At 41.9% G+C, this 15,681-nt stretch overlaps 1 protein-coding gene across 4 annotated transcripts in view; it reads right to left on the bottom strand.

The window, feature by feature from the left end:
* Positions 1 to 15,681, bottom strand: part of LOC122542210 (carnitine O-palmitoyltransferase 1, liver isoform-like) — a 108,334-nt gene that overhangs the window by 33,078 nt on the left and 59,575 nt on the right. For 3 of the 4 annotated variants that reach the window (XM_087978277.1, XM_043679700.2, XM_043679701.2), the window contains exons 9-11: positions 14,017 to 14,104; positions 4,013 to 4,208; positions 872 to 1,060 (exon numbers count right to left, since the gene is read on the bottom strand). In XM_087978277.1, coding sequence (XP_087834403.1) covers positions 872 to 1,060; positions 4,013 to 4,208; positions 14,017 to 14,104 — 473 coding nt within the window. Of the gene's footprint in view, positions 1 to 871; positions 1,061 to 4,012; positions 4,209 to 5,003; positions 5,089 to 14,016; positions 14,105 to 15,681 lie in introns of all 4 variants that reach the window. The other variant, XM_087978278.1, reaches the window with a different exon arrangement.

The raw sequence follows: 15,681 nt of genomic DNA, 5'->3' as shown, positions 1-15,681 counted from the left end.
CTCTCAGCCGCACTGCACGCTGCCTTCGAAGCGGCTGTGGGGGCGGGGGAAGACAAGACTGTCACACACCACCTTCTGGAATGTGCCTATGCAGAAGTCCGGAGAGGAATGCAGTGGTGTTTGTTGAGGTTCGTCCCGAGCAGCGCCGTGACGTGGGACTCCGTGTTCAACGGTCTGTTCCCCGGGACGCACACCAAGACGAACATCAACTGTGCTTGGAGGATCATCAACTCGGTGAAGGACGCTCTCTGGGCGGTCCGAAACCTGTTGTTCTTCCAGCTGAAGGAGTTGACCCCGACTGAGTGTTGCAGACTGGCACATTCCAAGGTCCAGGACTACATGTTGAGGGGCGTGCTGAAGCTTGGGGCAGCTGCCGCCAAGGCGCGGTGGGGAAAGACCACCATGTAACATCTGCCCGAGAAGAACAGGGGGCCCAGGCATGTCATTTGGGCTCTGCTGATGCCCCAGCTAAATATACAGATATATGATTGATAAACATACACACCTGTATATATAAATGATAAATTCTAATCCCTGTATGCGAAGAAATTGAATGTTTCCGTATGTATGGCATGACCAACTGTACAGACCATCAAAATAATTTATGAATAAAGTATATTTTTGAAATAAAAAACTTACAAAGCAGAAACATTTACATTTGCAATCTTTGTAACTCTACCTCAGAGGACTCTGGGTGCTCAGTCATTGAATATACTGAAGACTGAAATTGAAAATTGTTTGGAATCTGAGGGAATCTTATTGAATCTTACTGAATGATGGTGCAGGTTCAGGGACTACACACCGTATTCCCACTCCTATTTCTTATATTCCTATGGTCTGCTGTAGATTGACATACAAAATAAATACTTGCCTGTCATAGCATTTGCCATGTAAGAGTGACTTGGCATATTCATCCAGTGATTGCACCTGGTTATCCACAAATAGATCATATTTAGTGTCATCCAAAGTGACAAAAAATGCCGCTTTCTCCACGCTTTCCAGTGAAGTCTTGTTCTTTCCAGAGCTGAAGTATGCTTTTCGAGCCTTAGCCCAAGGAATTCTGCTTAGCAACATAAAACAAAAAACATCAATACTCTTCCAACTTAATTTCTCTACCTCCAAGGCATTATTCTAGAGCATAAATGTAGACAATCCTCCAGCATACTGATTCAATCAATTGTATTCTTCCTACATGAACCAGGACATTGACTATCAGGAATGGATCTTTAAAAAAAATGGCAGGTGGGAACTGGCTGTAGTTCCAGCTTCATTTCCAACACATTCCCATTTCTAGTGTCAGAAGGGGGCAGGGTGCAAATCACAAAAGGTGGGAAATCCAAACTCAAAAGGGTAATTAATGCTGAGTTCAAGTAGACCACTCTTCCAAGGGCCTTAACCTGTCCTTTAAACGTTAATAAAACAGACTGGAGCTGTCACTTAAGAGTTAATAAAACATGTCATGCTCGACTGCTTTGATTGACAGGCCATGAGGTGAATATCAGGAGTAAAGCTCATGTTCATCTGCTCCTGTAGTTTCAGTAGAGTTCTTTGTTGACATTTCCAATGGGCTGTCATTACAACTGAGGTAAACAATAATGCTTGACTGAGTTTCAAAAGCACTTACACCTCAGATAGTGAGGGTTTGTAGATAGGGGATGCCAAGTTCAGATTTTGATTAACCATTTAAAACAGCTATTAAAAGGACTAGTTGCCTTACATGTAGTTGTTGAATATTTGTTTCTAAAGAGATGGGATTTACAATCTTCGAATTAGTTTAATAATGGTTTGTCGCAGGATCAAGTGTATATGATTGATAATTCTATTACATTGTTAGAACATAATTTTTTTCTTCTTCTCTACTTTGATCCTGAGTATTTATAGAGATTACTGGGTGAGTGGTTATGAAAGTGGAAACGGGGATTGAGGGAGCACAGGACTATAAGTTGGCATGGTGGACGGGAAGGTGGTTGATGTGAGGGCTGGAGAGAGTAAAAGCTTCAAAAATAACTGGGATGAAGTCCCCAAAGAACTGAGGCAAACCTGTGCACGTGGCCATCTACAATCTGCTCCTAGGGTAGTAGGCCTGAATCCATCATCTACCATATTCTTCCCCTGACACCACCATATCTGAGTGAAAATTTGACTTGATGTAGCCTTTAAAATTAAGGTGGGTGTGCTAAGTTAAGAAATTCTCCAACCAGGTTATCTGGCCTGTAGCAAAAACCTTGTTCAAGATGCTAGTGAGCCGATTATGGTCCTAATCCCCATTCTACTTTCACATACACTGTAAATGAACCCATTGAACGATGTTCTGAAGGTGGTACTCTGACAGGTTTAGACCTCTTTCTAATCCTGAAGCAGTGAGACCAACTACATTATATCACATCCACCTGATCAAGACCTGCTGAATCAGCACAGAATGCATTCAAACCTAAATCTTTCCAATTGATATGGCTCCAAGTATCAATTTCAATTTACAGAGGAACCTTGATTATCTGAATGCCAATTAGCTGAAAATCGGATTATCTGAAGGAGAGCTTGAGGTCCCGACAGAAACATTACAAAGATGTGTGTCCAACACTGATCGTGTCTTTTGTTTACAGCGATTAAAAGTGCTGTCGAAAACAGTCCTGGACTGATGGGAGCACAGGCATTGTCTTTAAATGATTGATCTCCCACTACCCCCTCTCTCTTTTCCCACACTTTCCCTGGAGTTCTACACAGGCGTGTACCCTAAACCCCCCTTCCCCAGATAATCTCTCTAACATTGTCCTGTACAGGGCAAAGGTGGAACCTGTCAAAAGGTTGCAGTAAAGAGGTTGGGGGGGGGGGGGGGGGGGCGTGTGCAGTGGGGGGACCATGTGGTGTGTATTGCACACATGCTTTTTGGAGACTCACCACCCCCTCCTCCAAAAGGCAGTAGCAGCAGCAGTTTTGTTGTTGGCGTCCAGTCTGGCTGCCCCAGAAAGGGGGCGAGGCAGAAGGGGGTGGGGGGGATGGTGTTTGACGGGCTTTTGGGGGGCAGTGTTAGACGGATTTGGCTGACACAGGTGGGGGTGGCAGTGTTTGGATGAGATTGGGGGGGCGGGGTTGGATGGGGTTTGGGTTTGGGAGGCTGATGTTGGATGGAATTGGAGCCAGGTGAGGGGCACGGAGCGAGGGCTTGCGCGCACTGTGCTGGTGCCTCGTCTTCTGAATAGGGAGAGCAGACTTAATAAACTCTGAGCCCCAGGGGAAAAGCATTGAATCAATTATCCCAACGAAATTGTGCCCGCCCATCTAGTTTGGATAATCGAGGTTCCCTTGTATGTATTCTTGTTCTTTTTTCTATTCATGAGGCACATGATTAATATTGTGGTAGAGGGTCTACAGGAAAACAGTGTAAAATGCAGAAAAGAATGGACTGCTACACAGTTACTTGTGGTGCTTAACCAATGTCAGCTATGAAACCTGGGAAGGAGGACCTTGCGATTCCAGGAGGACTAGGAAACTCTAAAGTCTACTCAGCAGACACCGGTTGCTTTGTCCTGCTGGCATGATGCCACCAATCATGGAGAAGTGGATAAGAAAATGCAACGGTCATCGATGAAGTTATAGGAAAAATATCCGAAGCACAGAAAATATCCATTCAATAAATCTGAACAGCACAAAAGGAAAATAAAGTAAACTTGCAACAAAATAATAAAAAATACTTTTTTTTTGCATCAAACTGTACAGTGGTGGGTGGGACAGAATTCAAAGCACATCTGAAGTGGAAGGTACTGAGAACTGTGTTAAAAGTAAGGAGGGGATGAGAAAAGGAGTTCTGGAGAACAGGGGTCAAAAGCTGCCAAGTTGGAACATAAATTTGTTGTTGATGTCCTCAGATGAGCAGTCTTCAGAATATGCAGTTGGAAGATGGACTGGATTTTTGCCAGCGCCTAGTAAAAGGTATTTCAAGATGAGTAAGTATTCAGACAGTGAGGAAAGAACTTGCAGCACAGAACAAAAAGCAAAAAGACAAAGCTCTCACCTGTTTCCTGCAGTTAATGCAGCCAGATATTTTTCCCCAGGCTGAGGTGAAGAATTCTCATCCAGGATGTACTGGAATTGGACCTGTAGCTCACAAGGATTCAGAAGGCGCCCGCCTTGATATACCCAAACCTTAAAATAACGACCCTTGTGATAGACCACAATGTGCTTGCTGTCCACACGGTGTTGTATAAAGTCTGTAAATTCAAGAGGTGCGCTGAGTAAATCAAGCACGTTTCATTTTTAAATGAAAACATCAAGTTAACAAAGGAGGAAAGGCATAGGGTTGTAACTTTCCGTTCAAAGCACTGTCCTCTCGTGAGTGCCTCGAGATTAAAACTTGGTGGGACATTAAAATCAAAGGTGCTCAGAGGTCCTCTTAAGCAACTACTCTAGCAACCTACATTGCTGGAGCAGTCTGCCATGTGTGCAGCCCTGAAGAGACAGGTATCGTGAATCTAATAAATGCACTACAGTGGGAAATAGCTTTCTCTTTTAAGGGAAAACTGTAAATTAGTACAGAAAATACCCACCTCAACCTCCTTCAGCCGGGAGGCCTATGATTGGCACATCTTGAGGCAGATGAAACCATTGAGCTTTACCAGCAAAACTAAAAGATCTCCACCTGTCATCAAGTAGGTCTCGGTGGTATTCGGGTACTTCAGTTTTTAGGCTACTGCAGCAAGTATCCTTACCAGCAACAACGAGATGCTCCCGGATCCAGAACAACATGCAGCCTTTACAACAAGTGATCTTTACAGGAGGATGGAAAGGACTTTGTGTCTTAGCAGGCTGTGAGACTAGCTCTTCCAATAAGCCTCCGTCTAAGTCTCTCAAGTTATCCTTTAGAGCGTAACTTGCCACTGAATTGAGAAGGTCTTGCCTCCAGTCACTTGTCACAGCCTGCTCTGAGTCTCTGAGAGCCCAGTGTAATCACAGAACAACATTTATCAGCTAAAATTCCTAGCTGCAGAAAAGAATTGACATCATACCTGACTCTAGACCTGGAATGCGGGATGTATTGAATATATTCTCATATTGATTAGAACACATGGGGACAACACCTCGAATCAACAGCTGAAGAAAGGCAGAAAAACAGGAAAGAATAACACGTGGACATGCAAAGAAATTGTAAGCAACACATCTATAATACAGGAGAGAAAGAGGGAAAATAAAACACTAACTCAGATTCCTCCACCTGTAGGAACTTAAATAGAGACAATAAACACGTTAATTCTGGTCATTCGAGATACCAGGGAAATGTGACCTGGTGGTGGACCTAAGAAAAAAGGGTTAACGTGGAGACAACATTCAAAATGGGAGATGGGAAACTAAATTGGGAGCAATTCTTCTATATGTACTTTGGAACAAGATCACAGATGTTGGCAAAGACCAAATTGATAACTTTGCTACAAACTAATGACCATCAAGAAACCTTTTGAACTGGCCCTCTTCATAACATGGAACAAATTCAGACAAAGATGACCATGATCTGAATGCTGACCCCATTTTGACAAATTTAATTTCACAGTGAAGATGATTTGTAGCTCAGGTTGTAAGTTTGCTCATGGAACTAGTAGATTTGTTCTCAGATATTTCGTCACCATGCCAGGTAACATCAGCGAGCCTCTTGTGAAACATGGGGTACTGTCCCGCTTGCTATTTATCTGTCTCTTTGTTGTGGTAGCTGATATCATTTCCAGTTCGGTTTCTGAGGGGTTGGTAAATGGGGTCCAAATCTATACATTTGTTTATGGAGTTCGGGTTTGAATGCCAGGTCTCTAGGAATTCCCGCATCTTTATTTAGTCTGTCGCAGAATGGATGTATTGTCCCAGTCAAACTGGTGTCCCTCTTCCTCTGTGTGTTGATACAAGTGGCAAAAACGAATAACCGACTCCACTTTCTAAATTTAACAGTAGAACAAAAAGCCAATGGACAGCGAAGACCACTGTTTACAGGAAAGCCACACACACTGACCAGATACTCAACTACAGGAGCGACCATTCTAACACCCATTAACAGAGCTGCATCAGGACATTATTTAAACGAGCCACAACACATTGCAGTACCCAGAAAGTAAGTCGATGAAAAACATCTATACAACGTATTCAGAAACGACAGTTACCCGATAAGTGCAGTCCGCAGATTCCAACACAAGAGAACTAAACAAAAAGACACAACATGCTCAAAGTCTCTAGCCACCCTGTCATACATCAAAGACATCTCCGATGACGACGACTACTCTGGCCCCTAGCCATCATGGTAGCCCACAAACCTGCCATCACACTGAAACAGCTCCTGATGAGTTAAAGGACCCCGTACCAACAACCAGCAGAACAATCATCATATACAAAATACCCTGCAATGACTGCAGCAAACATTACATTGGGCAGACGGGCAGGAATCTAGCAACCAGGATACGGGAGCATCAACTAGCCATCAAAAGATATGTCCAACTATCATTGGCATCCACACACAGATGAAGAGGGTCACCAGTTCGACTGGGACAATACATCTATTCTGGGACAGGCTAAACAAAGAAACACAATTCCTAGAAACCTGGCATTCAAGCCGGAACTCCACTAAAGCATATAGATTTGGACACCATTTACCAACCTCTCAAATAAAAAGGGAAATAATATCAGCTACCGCAACAAACCAAGACAGATAGATAGCAAGTGGGACAGAACACCAATACTTCACCAGAGGCTCACTGATGTTACCTAGCATGGTGATGAAACGTCTGAGAACAAATCTACCAGCTCAGTGAGTAAACTTACATCTTAATTTCATTACTTGATGCAGAATCATGAGGAAGTTTAGTCCAAAATACTGTGAAAGGTTTACTGAGTATTTTTATTAAGCAATCAAAAGAATTTTGTAGCATGGCATATCTGTCACTGCAGGATAGCAGGGCATTTTCCAATCCTGTGCACCTAGCAACAAACATTCATTGTCTCAAGTGTGGTGCAGGTTGCCTGGAGCACAAACTTTAGCAACTGTTCTATAACTCACATCAAATTTTACAAGGACGCCCTCTCCACTTTGTTTTTTAAAATCACCAATGCTTTTGGTTTATCTGGGCTGTGTTCAACAATAGCTCGGAACTCAGTGGTCTCACAAATGATAGAAGCTAAAATGAGCCAGCGCACCACATTGTTCCATTCTGACCATTCCTTCCAGATGAGGGCATAAAATGAAAACGTGCAGATGATGGAATATAAAAAGGAGTTAATTAAATATTGGACAAAAGTGATTGTTAAGAATTATCAGGCTGGATAAACTTTAATAAAGGTACAGCAGATAGTACCCATTCAAAGTGTCAAACAGAAGAACAATTTAGAGTTTGAAAGACTCAAGATAAAGATTTTTCTATCTGCACCATTACATTGAAAATGAACGGGTTAAAGTAGCCATTAGAAAATTAATAAAATATTAAAAATAAAGACATATCACATACACAAACACTCCCACACATACATTTTCTCACTCAAATTGATAGTTTTGGACAATGGTTTCAGAACCAAATCTGGTAACTGATTTCAAACTAGATTGAAACATTGTCGTCTGGTGTGGCTGTTTAGTCAGCAAGCTCCAGTGAAATCTGAAGTGTTAGCACCCCAATTAAATGAAGCACCAAGCCAGGAAGATATGCTTCATGGTAGGCAATTAAGAGTTTGTGGAATATTTACATGAGTAAAAGCTTGGTCTTATCATTTCACTATGCCAATATGGTGCAAACCTTACGACAGAAATATTTATTTTCCCCAAGTCTGGGCTGGTAACAGCTTTGGATGACCTTGAGAAGACCTATTGCTCTGTTGGGTCAATGATGATTTTAGCAGATAGGGAGAAAAAAATAAACAACTTCAAATTACAGGAAAATCATTTCAAAGAAAACACATAATAGAAAACTTCACTTGTACAAGTTATTCAACAAAAAATAAGCTGAAGTAGAGAATTTGAGGGAACAGATTCCACCAAGGCACAAACAGGATCCACAAACGCAGTGAAAATGCTGCTGAGAGAAGCATGTAGAGAGCATTAACCACCCAGGCATGTCACACAATGCAGGACTTCAGCAGTGACTGGCTAACTGTGAAAACTGCAGGTAAGTCCCAATGAGGACTTTATTTTTGTAATTCTTTTTAAAAACTCTCTTACTTAGTTGACAGTGAGTTGATTTGCTTTGTTCGTTGCCCTGCTGGCTATTTGTACTGAACACCAATTACTCTGAAGCCCAGAAAGGTTAATAACCAGATAGGTTAATATACCAGATAAGTATATTCTTCAGTCTGGTTGTGACAACTATTTATGCCTCAATTTTCTAATGCATGGAATTAACCCAAGGTAAACCTGTTGGCCTCTCAACAATCACTAACAAACTGAGAAAGGACACAAACTATTCACAAGGCAATTAGACATTTGTTCACTCTGGTATGCAGCAGAATATCAACACTCATGTTGCCAGAGAACACCAATAAATGTCCCATTAAGTATATCAATACTCACTATATCTCCATCACTCAATAAGATCATGCTGATCCAAATGTGGTGTCAACCTTCCTTAATTGACTATCACAACCCTCGCCCCAACCCATAAACCTAGATTTCCTAATCAAAAAGTTATTAATTCAACCTTGAATATATTCAATGACTCAACCTCCTCTGCTCTCTAGAGTAAACAATCCCACAGATTAACAAGTCCCTGATAGAAAAAGGAATTCTCCTCATCTCTGCCTGAAGTGGAAAACCCCTAAATTAACTTCAGCGGGCTTCAGGGTGTTTCCTCCTTGGAGTTGTAGTCTCAGTGGCAGCTTTTGGCAGAGCCAATGTTCTGGGTCCAATCAGCAGCAGAGGCTGCTCTGTTATACTACTTCCATACTACTTGTTGGAGTGCAGTTACTGGCGGTGTTCCGCAAGGATCTGTTTTGGGACCATTGCTGTTTGTCATTTTTATAAATGACCTGGAGGAGGGGCTAGAAGGTTGGGTGAGCAAGTTTGCGGATGATACGAAAGTCGGTGGAGTTGTTGACAGTGAGGAAGGATGTGGCAGGTTACAGCGGGATATAGATAAGCTGCAGAGCTGGGCAGAAAGGTGGCAAATGGAGTTCAATGTAGGTAAATGTGAAGTGATTCACTTTAGTAAGAGTAACAAGAAGGGGTACTGGGCTAATGGTCGGATACGTGGTAGTGTGGATGAGCAGAGGGATTTTGGTGTCCATGTACACAGATCTCTGAAAGTTGCCACCCAGGTAGATAGTGCTGTGCAGAAGGCATATGGCGTACTGGCTTTTATTGGTAGAGGAATTGAGTTCCGGAGACCTGAGGTCATGTTGCAGTTGTATAAGACTCTGGTGCGGCCACATCTGGAGTATTGTGTGCAGTTTTGGTCGCCATACTATAGGAAGGATGTGGAGGCACTGGAACGGGTACAGAGGAGATTTACCAGGATGTTGCCTGGTATGGTAGGAAGATCGTATGAGGAAAGGCTGAGGCACTTGGGGCTGTTTTCATTGGAGAAAAGAAGGTTTTGGGGTGACTTGATAGAGGTGTACAAGATGATTAGGGGTTTAGATAGGGTTGACCATGAGAACCTTTTTCCACATATGGAGTCAGCTATTACGAGGGGGCATAGCTTTAAATTAAGGGGTGGTAGGTATAGGACAGATGTTAAGGGTAGATTCTTTACTCAGCGAGTCGTGAGTTCATGGAATGCCCTGCCAGTAGCAATGGTGGACTCTCCCCCTTTATGGGCATTTAAACGGGCATTGGATAGGCATATGGAGGATAGTGAGCTAGTGTAGGTTAGGTGGGCTTGGATCGGCGCAACATCGAGGGCCAAAGGGCCTGTACTGCGCTGTATTTTTCTATGTTTTTCTATGTTTCCGTGGTTTTGCATCTTCAGGGGAATGGTGTGGTGGCTGCGGACAGCAGAGACATACCAGATGATTTATTTCATTTTATAATTTATGTAATTAAAGTAGCACTGGCTTCGAGTCATAGAGATGTACAGCACGGAAACAGACCCTTCGGTCCAATCTGTTCGTGCCGACCAGATATCCCAAACCAATCTAGTCCCACCTGCCAACACCTGGCCCATATCCCTCCAAACCCTTCCTATTCATATACCCATCCAAATGCCTTTTAAAATGTTGCAATTGTACCAGCCTCCACCACCCTCTGGCAGCTCATTCCATACCCGTACAACCCTGTATGAACAAGTTGCCCCTTAGGTCTCATATCTTTCCCCTCTCATCCTAAATCTATGCCCTCTGGGTCTGGACTCCCCAACACCAGGGAAAAGACTTTGCCTATTTACCCTATCCATGCTCCTCAATTTTGTAAGCCTCTATAAAGGTCACCCGTCAGCCTCCGACACTCCAGGGAAATGGCCCCAGCCTGTTCAGCCTCTCCCTATAGTTCAAATCCTCCAACCCTGGCAACATCCTTGTAAATCTTTTCTGAACCCTTTCAAGTTTCACAACATCTTTCCGATAGGAAGGAGACCAGAACTGCACGCAATATTCCAACAGTGGCCTAACCAATGTCCTGTACAGCTGGAACATGACCTCCCAACTCCTGCACTCAATACTCTGACCAATAAAGGAAAGCATACCAAACTCCTCCTTCACTATCCTATCTACCTGCAACTCTACATCCAAGGAACTCTAAACCTGCACTCCAAGGTCTCCTTGTTCAGCAACACTCCCTAGGACCTTACCATTATGTGTATAAGCCCATGGTGACTAATGAACATTTTTCTGTATTTTCTTATACAAGAAAGAATAAATTACTAGTAAATTGGGACCACTACAACCCCGCCATTTGAAAAAGCTTATTCTTCAAAATTCCAATGGGTATCAGCCCAAATTGCTCAACCTACACTGGAAAACTAGCTGCTATCACAGGAATCAGTAGACCTCCTATGAGCTGCTTTTTAAGTAAGCAGACCAAACTTTAGATAATACTCCAACTGCTGACTCACTAAAACGCAGTATAGTTTTAGTGACACTCAAATACTTTTATACTTAATTCCCTTTGCAATTAACCACTAACATTCCATTTGTTTTCCTAATCAATTGGTACCTGCATATTAACATTTATTGATTCACATACCAGAACACCTGAATCAACCGAAGAGTTTAAGGTTCAACAACACCTACTTGCTTCTACAATCTCAAGTGTTTAAGGCCAAGCTAGACTCAATGCAGGGTCTCATACTTAACCTCTGGGTGAGGCACACCAGATGTAATGTTAAGTATGTTTCCTCATCGGATATCTGATAGGATATCTGTCCCCAAAGCAACAGAAAAATCAACTGCAAAACAACTTGCAAGATGTCAGCCACTTTAATGTCACAAAAGCAACTCTGTAACAATGCCAAACGATGTTCCTACTTATTTCTGTGTCATGTGGGACCTATTTTGTTGCTCAACAGGGTGCTTAGAAAAGTTCAAGGTGATAAGGCAGAAGCAACCTCTCTATTAAAGGGAGATTATATTTCAATTAACGAGTTCTTTGACGAAGTAACACATATGCTAAATAAAGGGAAATGCTGGTTGTACGTTATTTAGATTTACAGAAGCTATTTGATAGAATGTCTCGTAAAACATTTTTACGAAAAGTTCATGGTGTAGGAGGTAACAATGGAATGGATAGAAGATGGGCAAGCTAAAAACTGTGGGCATAAATAGATATAACGAGCGGTGTGCCACAGGGATCAGTGCTGGGATCTGAACAGTTTACAGTTTATATAAATCATTTGATCGAACAAACTGAAAATATGGTTACTAACTTTACAGATGGCAAAGGACAGATAGGAAAGTCAGCTGTGAAACCGACACAAGGAGGCTACAAAGTGATATAGGTTGGTTAACTAAGTGGGCAAAGATCTGGAAAATAAACTATGAAAGTAAACTGACAGGAAGTTAAAAGATTGGACACTCTGGAGGCAAGAAGCATGTTTCTGCTGATGGGTGAGTCCAGAACCAGAAGGCACAGTTTGAAAATAAGGGGTAGGCCATTTAGAACGGAGTTGAGGAGAAACTTCTTCACCCAGAGAGTGGTGGATATATGGAATGCTCTGCCCCAGAAGACAGTGGAGGCCAAGTCTCTGGATACTTTCAAGAAAGAGATGGATAGAGCTCTTAAGGATAATTGAATCAAGAGTTATGGGGATAAGGCAAGAACAGAATACTGATTGTGGATGATCATAATGAATGGCGGTGCTGGCTCAAAGGGCTGAATGGCCTACTCCTGCACCTATTGTCTATTGAATATAAAAGTTAGCAATAAAAGCTTCTTTAAATACATAAAAAGTAAGAGGGGTGAAAGTGAACATAGATACTTTAAAATGTACCTGGAGAGACAGTTACGAGGAACAAATAAATGGCAATGGAATTAAACAGATATTTTGCATTAGTCATTACAGTGAAAGATACTTCAAATATCTGATTAATACTAAAGAATACAGGGGAGGAATCAAGTACCATTACTACAGAAATGGTATTAGACAAACCAATGGGGCTAAAGGCTGATAGATCTCCTGGCCCTGTTGGCTTGCATCCTAGAATCTTAAAAGTAGTAGTTACAGAGATAAAGGATGCAGTGGTGGTACTTTTCCAAATATCCTTGGATTCTGGAGATTTATCCAAGTTTTAGGGAGAGGGTGGGATGGCAATCAACATACTCCTGTTTCTATTTTTGGTCCTGTGGAGTATAATGTGGGAAAATGTGAAATTTTGCAATTTAGCAGGAAGAATCAAAAACTAATTTTTGATGTCACAAGACTATGCCTTTAACAGAGAAGTTCTGTGCTGTTTCTCTTGCAGAGGGGTGCTGTCACAGTGGTACCAAAATGTCTCCTTCAAGCAGGCAGTTGGTGAACAGTTTTTGCCTTCTACCTGGGTGGCTTTCATTTTATACGAAGAATCACAAGTGGGCAGGACCAGGCCTCTCAGACCCAGAAAGGCTTTTAGTTTTGCTTTCAGTTAGTCAAATGTTTCTGTTGGCTACAGAAGCTAAAAGCTCAAGTTCCTGGCTGCTACAGTCTTAGATAGCGAGGCTTCCTCCTAAAAATCAAAAGGTGCAGACTGTTTCTTTCTTCTGCATGTGAGAACTATAACTGTTTTGCTGAATTGCATTTTTGCCAACAGATATGTTTAAGATGTTGCCTATATTCGAACAGTTGATGACTACTGGTTAAATATATTGTCTTGTTAGGTATTTCAATAAAGTCACATCATACTTTTTTTTGGTACTTTACCTGTGTTATAAGAATAAAGTGCTTTTTTACTTAAAGCCTAGTGGTGGATCAATCAAATCACGTTTGGAACAGAGCACCTTATCCTTGCTTTTAAATAAATATAAAAAGTTAGGGTCTGGTCTGTTTCCTTACCATACTTTCAGGGCGAGGGTCTGATCCATGACATGAAAGATTGCAGATCTTTGAGATTCAATGAAATCTGGGTGTCCTAATACATTAATCTGAAAAGGTTAGTATCATCACTTTCTCCTAGCATGCAGGTAAAGCCAGTAACTAGGAAAGCTAATATTTAAAATAAGGGGGTTGTTTCATGAGGAAAAGTTGGGAAGCTAGGTTTCTATCAACTGGAGTTTAAAAGAGTAAGAAGCAACTTGCTCAAAAACACAAGATCCTGAGTGGTTCTAACAGGGTACGTGTGGAAAGGATATGATACAATCTAGAACTGGCGTCACTATCCCAAACTTGGGAGTTGCTCATTTAAAACGGAGATAAGCCTTACTTTTAACTAATACTTCATCACACAGTAATGCAAATCTACTGCTTTGTAGCATAACCAACTCAACGTCTGATTGAATGTTTTACAATACATATAAATTAGCTCTCTCTAATGATTAACTCATTACTGTTAGTAAGGCAGCTGTTGAATCGCGAATTGTGTGACACATGTGGGCAGTATTCCCCCCGTCCAGCCCGAGCAGTTACAAGCAGCCCTGCAACAACAGCCTTTCAATCTTACCTGTCTCCTCGCCTGGCAGTCGAGTCGTGTTGAACATTCGTTCCCACTGTGCTGAACACAGAGGTATTGGGAACCCTGGCAAAGTACTCTGCGCCCAAACAGAGTATGAATGGGCATGGGGGTAGGGAATTCAGGGGGAACATACATGACCCATGGAAATAGGGTCAGATGTTAGTGGTTGAAAAAGTCATTTCACGTTGCCATAAATGGGCAGGATTGGAAGGGGAAAAAAAAATGTAAAAAAGATTACGAATTAGTTTATCCTCCATTTTGCGACATTTTAAAATTTTTCAAAAGCTAAAAAATGACAAAATAGCAACCCTTTATTAAATATAGCATATCTAAGCTGTAATTCAAAGTGAGCTAACAGGTTGGTACAGCATTTACTGAGTTGCCGTACTCGTTATAAGCAGTAGGACTTGGGGCTGAACCAGAGAGATCTAGCTTGAGGCCCATTGTGAAGACACTAATTTAAAGGTAATGAGCTAACCATGACCCTGCTGCACGAGCTTTGGTCCCATAGCTGGTCCTAAGCTTCTTGATTTGGAAAAGTGCACAGTTTATGCACCCATAAATTTTCACACATTTGGTGTTCTGGCCTCAACAAACAAAGGGCAAACCAGAGGTTGCATAGCCCAGGCTCTGCTCCTGTCTACTTGCCCTTACACTTGGAGACGGGAGGTGGCATGTATGAGGGACCTACAAAGAAAGGCAAGGTGAGTTAAAAAGTTAAGACACAATTTTAAAAACTACTTAAAATTCACGATTAGTTTAAAACCTTCAATTAACTCCTGAGCATTAGATGGTAATCCCTGCTGGAAAGCATGGATGACAGGTTGGACCTCAAACTGATGTGCTTACAGGTGAATAGTACACTAATGCTCACTTCCTATACAAAGAAATTACAGCTTGCAACAGATGCCTCTGAACAACTGCACTGTGCTTGTGTTTAGATGCCACTTGAGTCTCCTGCCCTCTTTGTCTTTACATGAAGCCTCTTTCAACACGGATTGAAATACACCCTGACAATGCATCCCAGCAAGGGGACATGGCTGAAGAAATATATTCTGATACTGCTAGAGTTTTGATAACCAAAGGTATTAAGGAATACAAGACGAAGGGTAAATGGGGTTAGGTCACAGATCTCACCAAAGGATGCAACACAGGAGAGGGTCAGATTAGCTCCTTGTGTTCATCTGATCCTGTCCCCTAAATTCAAAGCACTACTACTTCTGTTCTGTAACTAATGCCAGGAAATGTGCAAGAATAAGGCACATTCATTCATCCACATATTTTTCCAACTCTCAGTTGCAATATGTCGTTCCCCACCCCCTCCAGTGAGTGTCACGCACAACCGGAAACATTACTATAAACTGTTAATTAAATCCCAGGTCCTAACTTTAGTACTGACTGAACCGCGTTTGATGAACTAGTGATACCCCGGTCATAGGCAGAAAGTTCGGTCTCACAATTTAGTATTTTGAAACCTGGTGAGATCCACCTACCACGGCAAGAGCAGATCCAGTCCTCTGATATGCAACGTAGGTAAAAATATAGGACAACAGAGTTTATTCATGCACAGTATCTGATTGTATTGATACTAAAATTTGAAGTTAGCATTCCTTGATAAATGTGTATTGTCAAACAAAGCCATAAAGACTGAGG

Source organism: Chiloscyllium plagiosum, unplaced genomic scaffold (genome assembly GCF_037043375.1).
Source record: "Chiloscyllium plagiosum isolate Xiang-an unplaced genomic scaffold, Cpla_swu_hap1 HiC_scaffold_33, whole genome shotgun sequence".
NCBI classification, from domain to species: domain Eukaryota; kingdom Metazoa; phylum Chordata; class Chondrichthyes; order Orectolobiformes; family Hemiscylliidae; genus Chiloscyllium; species Chiloscyllium plagiosum.
The sequence above is the reverse complement of the archived record's forward strand: the minus strand, read 5'-3'. Positions and strand labels throughout refer to the sequence as shown.